Here is a 5950-nt window from a genome sequence, read left to right on the forward strand (position 1 = left end):
TGAAAATATTTTCTAAACATATGCCATTATTTTCTAAACATAACTTTCTTGCCACCAAAATAGTAGGTCGATTTTAGCTACTAACCCCAAAAAAATGGACATTTTGTTAAATGTGTATCACTTTTTGCGAATCTTATGATTTTCTCTCAATTCTAAGTGTTAACTTTGACGACATGACCAATATCGGGCTAAAATGTACCGATGGCATGACCAATATTATAGAAAATGCTAGACTACCATAAACCAAACGCCATAAATCAATGCACCTACCAAAAGCCTCTAAATCTATATCAATGTTGTATGAATCTACAACGTGTATCCATATGATACAAAAAGATGGGCTCCCATATTATAGAAAAGGCTAGACTAATCTAAAGCTATTGCTTTCTCAATTGTTGACCCTCTCCCATTTTTATCATATATTCGTTTACTAAGCTTCAATCTTAGTATCCTTTCGGACTTGTGTCTCTTTTTCAGTATCATCTCTGACTTCTTCCTAAATTCCGCCCTATTCATCTGTAGACATTTGATTAAAAATTGTGAATTAATTATAGAAAATAATAAATTGGCCAACAAATAATAAGTTTGATCGCACTTACTAATATACTAGTTTCAACATTTTGGCATTCTTCTTCTTCAACACTTTTGCTTTCTTGACCAAATTGAATTGCATCAACTTCTAGTTCACACGTTTTCTATAAAAATGTTGCGAGTTAGTTCTTCTATGTTGAGTCTTTATGTTTTGCACAAGTTTTAGGTTGCATGAGTTTATTCAAATTGTTGCCTTCTCTGCTATTTAAACACTCAATCAACAAATTGATGCCAAAAATCAACCTCGAAATCTTCGTAGAACTACATGAATGGCAATCCCAGTTATCTTTTTTTTTTTTTAAATATGTTTGGCACTTGTGGCTCAACTTTTTAGCCACATATTCAAGTTTATCTCTCTTTTTTTTTAGTATTTTGGTTGTTTGTTTTTATGCCACTTTCTGCAAAAGAGAAAGTAATACACGTCAAATTTACGTTGTTTGCTTCCATCGTCCCTAGAGAGGTTGCAATTTCATACACACCACTAATTATTATATAATATAACATCTGTGGCTTCTTTACTAAACCCTAAGATGACGAAAGAATCAAACCACTACTGTAAGGCACCCACTAAAAAAAAATACTAGTAGAAAAATAAGAATCCAATTCCAGTTTTGCAAAATGGGAATCCAATTCCCATTGTAGATCATATCGCTATAAATACATATGCCACTGTGTGTTTCCATGTGTGTGAGTGAGCAATCAATCAAGATTCAAGCCATTACAAAAAAAAAAAAAAAATCACTAAACCAAATTAATGGCTTCAATCCAATGCCAAAGACCAGTTGACCACAACCACCACCAAAAACCAGTTGGCCCCACCAAAAACAATCCCCAAAATGCCCCTACCCAGAACAAGTGTAACCACACCTGCTCCTGCTGCCAAACTAAAGAGAATGAACACTCTTTCACCAACAAAGTCAAAGTGATGGCATATTCGGCAAAAGGAATGGCAAATTCGGCTTACAAGAAGGTGGCTGACCAGATGCACCACCATGATCAGCCGACAAACGCCGCCCCAAAACCGGCGGCAGGAGGAAAAAAGAAGGAAGGGGCCATGACCAACTGCATACCTAAGATAGGCGATCTCAAGAAGAAAGAGAAACACTCAAAAAAGAAGGAAAACAACTGCAATTGTAAAAAAGATGGAAACAGTAGCAGCAGCAGCAGCAGTGATAGTGACAATGACAATGACAACGACAACGCTCATGTCAAAAAACATCTTTAAGTGTGTAACAATAACAACTACTACTACTATCTTTCCTATGTGTTGTTATCTACTTTAATAAATGATAAATTAACAATATAACAGAACTTGGTAATAATATTAAGTTATAAATATTCATTAGGGAAATTAATTATGGTTGTGATGATGATGTTATATAGAAACTGTTACTCATACAGACTTACTTTTTCATTCTTGATTCGTGAAACAAACATTGCAATGGATTCAGCAGCACGTTGTTCAGCTTCTTCATGAGTCATTCCAGTTAACTCAAGATTCTTTTTTGCAATTTGGAATGAGTGGTCACCATGTTCAATCACATGCAAATCATTTAAAGATTTCAGCTTCTGCCTCACCACTTCCAAATGTTTCAGTGGACAGAAATTATCATTACTTCCCTACATCACACAAGAATAAAAACCAAATCTTGATGCTAAGTATCAAATTTCAAAAGTAAAGATATTAAGATAGGTTTTTTGAATAGTTTCATTTTTGTTTTACCTGTACAAACATGATAGGAGTTGTAAGTTTCATGAGGGTTTCGTCTCGAATGGCTCCATTTTTGGCCTGCAACATTATCAATCTTTTCAAATACATGTGGTCTACAACAATGTCAGCATTTTGCACATTTTTTATGTTTCATTGAGAATCTACTGTGGTGTAAAACTTGAAGGTCTGGATTTAAAAGAAAATGCAATATTAGACATCCAAACAAATAAATGAAGGATTTTTAGTAGGAAACCTTTAGTGGGTATCCCAAGCAAACTACAGCTAATGCCCTGATATCATTCTCTGCAGCTACCATACAACTGACTCTGCATGGAAATTAAAGAAACTCTTCTTTATCCATAATGACATTAGAGGAATGCTTCCTAATTGAAAATTTTAGATGCACTTTTCATATACTCCCATCATTTTCAAGTTCAGTTATCATTACCTTGAACCCAAGGATTTTCCTATTAAGATCAAAGGGTGCTCTGGGTATTTGGCAGCAACCTTTCTCACAAATTCCAAATGAAACCCAACAAGTTTTTCTGCATCTGGTGCAGCCTTTCTTCTACCAGAAATGTCTGCCAGAAGTCATAATCAGTTATCATAGCATTGTGCATGAATTTCAGATCAAGTGTATATGAAAAGCTAAAATGCATAACTTCATACTGCAGAAGGGTATTAGAATTAGAGAGAGATGTAAATGGATTAAACTGCTAATAACTCACATGGGTAGTCAAAAGTTACAACTTCGACAGGATTTAAAGCATTGGCCAACAAGGTCCTCCATCTGCATAAAACTCATGCCTGAGGTTCGATAGAAATCTTGAGGTAAGCAAAAATGAAGACCTAAGTAAACATGCATTTGCCCATTGACCCTTCTAGATCTCTAATGAAATTAGCATTTCAAATTGCAAAGTTCAAATCATAGTATTTCCAGGATTAGTAGACTTTTGACTACAAAAGTCAAACTAATCCTATGGGATATTATTAAAAGCCCCCAATATGTACAGACAAATTTTAGGCGCGCTCAGACTTCCGATCTGTAAGTGTGCGCTCATGGAAAGTGACGGCATGTAGCTGGAGTCGAACCATGCATTACAACACATTGGACATAATTTCCAGCTACTAACCACTAGCCAGCCCTATAATCTAATTGATGTGCATTATACAGATAGGCCACCCTAAAGGATCCTAATTTAGCCGAAGCTGCAGGGTCCGATTTTGAACTGATTTAGCAAAATTAGCATAACACACAGAAAATGTAACTAAGTCACGTAAATTTGTGTGAAGACATGCATATATAGCAAAAGTAAAAAGTTCAAAAAGACCTAGTCATCCACTCGGAAGTTGAAGGAGCACCAGCTCCATGAGCAAAGACGACCACCAGCGGATTATGATTATAATTATTGAACTTCACCGACGAGCTTTCAGCTCTTCTGATCATAGGGGCACATTGCTGTACTACTTGTTCGTCGCTTTCCGTCGAACGCGGTCGCTTCGAAGCCATTTTTGCTGATCAAACAGAGATAAAGCGTAGGTAATTAGGTATAAAGTTGATTAAATTCAAATTGCTTTAGAATTTTCGGGGCGAATACGAAACCCTAACTTCTTGTCAGCTTATTTTTTCGCGCCAAATGATATCGGGCTCATCGGCTGGCTCGGCCGACGGAGAGTTTCTACTTCGGCTTAAAGAGAGTATCATTTGGGTTCATGCGAAGCATAATCAAGCCCAAATAGTTGGTATCTTTTTATTTACTTTTCAAAATAATAAAATGATTTTTCTATAATATACTATAGTATAAAGTAGGGATGAGAGTGAGTCCAAATCCGGACCGATAGACCCGGATCTAGAAAACCTGGGAACCGGTTAACAAGATTTTGTAGGACCGAAAACCGAATCGGTATATATGAACCGGTTCCGGGTAAGGTACCGGGTAAAATTGGTCTAGAACCGGAAAACCCGTAAATATTAAAGTGGGTCGGATGGAACCGGGTAAAGTGAGTCTAGAACAGGAAAACCCGAGAAAACCGAAATTTTTTGGTAATTACTTAGTGGTTGAACTTTGAAAATTTTCAACTTTGATATCTCAACTTCGGAGGATTGTAAATCATTGAATATTAAACCAAAAATGACAAAATTATAGTCTAAAATCATGTACAAACTCTAAACTACACGTTGCAAAAAAAAACTCATGATAATTCGACTTCAAACGAATTAGATATGCATGTTTTAAAATTTCACAGAATACAAAAATAAAGCTGAAAAAAAATCGCAGCTTTGATATCCCGACATTGGGAGACTATAAATCAATGTATATGAAACCAAAATGACAAAATTATAGTCTAAAATTATATACAAACTTTGTACTACACTTTGGAAAAAACGCATGCTATTCCGACTTCAAACGAATTATATGTGCATGTTTTAAAACTATCACATAATACAAAAAATAAATAAATAAATAAAAGTTGAAAAACATAAAATTTCCAACTTTAATATCCAGACTTTGAGAGATTATAAGTCAATGAATATAAACCCAAAAATAACAAAATTATAGTCTAAAATCATGTAAAAATTGTAAACTACACTCTGGAAAAAACCTCATGTCAACCTAGCTTCAAACGAATGAGATATGCATGTTTTAAAACTATTACAAAATACAAAAAAGCCAAAAAAAAAAAACATAAAACTTCCAACTTTGATATCCCGACTTTGAGAGACTGTAAGTCAACGAATATAAACCCAAAAATGAAAAAATTAAATTCTAAAATCATGTACAAACTATAAACTACACTTTGGAAAAAACCTCATTCCAATCTGACTTCAAAACGAATGATGTATGCATGTTTTAAACTTTTCATAGAAACCGGTTCCAGTTCCTAACACGGTTCTGGTTCTTAAACCTGGTTTACCTGGACCCGAAACCCGGATTACCTGGATAAAGCCATTCTTTAAACTCAGGACCCGGACCTCAATTATATAGACTCATGATGGGTCTACATCATAACTCTGAAAATCACATGTTTGCTTCCCTTTCCTTTGAACACGAAAAGCTAGGAGAATATAACCACCAGCGTAGGTAGTGACACCCTAATCCATTTTTCAATCATTCAGCCTCCAACTGCAATCCTCAAGCTGATCATCACAATAAATTCCCTCTTGAGTCATGCCACTCGACTGGAACTACCTCGAGCAAGTCCCTTGATGCCTCAAAATCAACCAACTTACCTAGGTCTCCACCATTCAAACCCAAACTAACATGGCCACTAAGGCCCAAAAAATCACCAGATCCATCCTCAATAGCCGATAAATCGAAATAAGATGGTAACACATTGCAACGAATCATGGTGCCAAACCATACAATCTACCCTCAATCATCTCCTTAGAATCCCCGAAAATTTTCCTCAATTCGAGTATTGATCTTGTGCTTTCAGTAGTATGGACCCAATAATACCTTCACACCTATCCTTACTTTCCTCAAGAATCATCTTGATTTCTTTAAGTCAGTTTCTCAAATTGGTACTCCAAATACTCACTAAATAGTGCATCCAAACCCACTAAAACACTTCATATGCTCTCCTAGGCTCCTCACCTCACCCTGCCATCAACTGATGAAGAACTACAACCAATGTCAACCAATTACC

The 5950-nt window shown here is 35.7% G+C and overlaps 1 protein-coding gene across 1 annotated transcript; it reads right to left on the reverse strand.

Moving 5' to 3' along the window:
• Positions 1-267: 267 nt before the first annotated feature.
• LOC145091536 (uncharacterized) lies at positions 268-3966 on the reverse strand. The gene is made up of 8 exons (XM_079029274.1): positions 3634-3966; positions 3031-3092; positions 2751-2883; positions 2556-2628; positions 2315-2380; positions 1999-2211; positions 600-695; positions 268-516 (listed from the first exon to the last, which is right to left on the reverse strand). The coding sequence occupies exons 1-8, from the start codon at positions 3810-3812 to the stop codon at positions 367-369; spliced, it is 972 nt and encodes a 323-aa protein (XP_078885400.1). The 5' UTR covers positions 3813-3966; the 3' UTR covers positions 268-366.
• Between the last annotated feature and the right edge of the window lie 1984 nt (positions 3967-5950).

Source organism: Lactuca serriola, chromosome 3 (assembly GCF_051521515.1).
Source record: "Lactuca serriola cultivar US96UC23 chromosome 3, Lser_US96UC23_V15, whole genome shotgun sequence".
Classification (NCBI taxonomy): domain Eukaryota; kingdom Viridiplantae; phylum Streptophyta; class Magnoliopsida; order Asterales; family Asteraceae; genus Lactuca; species Lactuca serriola.

Bases quoted from the DNA above. Each gene is read 5' to 3' on its own strand.
- LOC145091536 (XM_079029274.1), bottom strand. From the start codon at position 3,812: ATGGCTTCGAAGCGACCGCGTTCGACGGAAAGCGACGAACAAGTAGTA. The intron at 3,093-3,633 runs GTCTTTTTGAAC...AGTTTTATGCAG, and splicing joins ACTTCCGAGTGGATGACTAG to ATGGAGGACCTTGTTGGCCA. The intron at 2,629-2,750 runs GTAATGATAACT...ATTTCCATGCAG, and splicing joins GGAAAATCCTTGGGTTCAAG to AGTCAGTTGTATGGTAGCTG.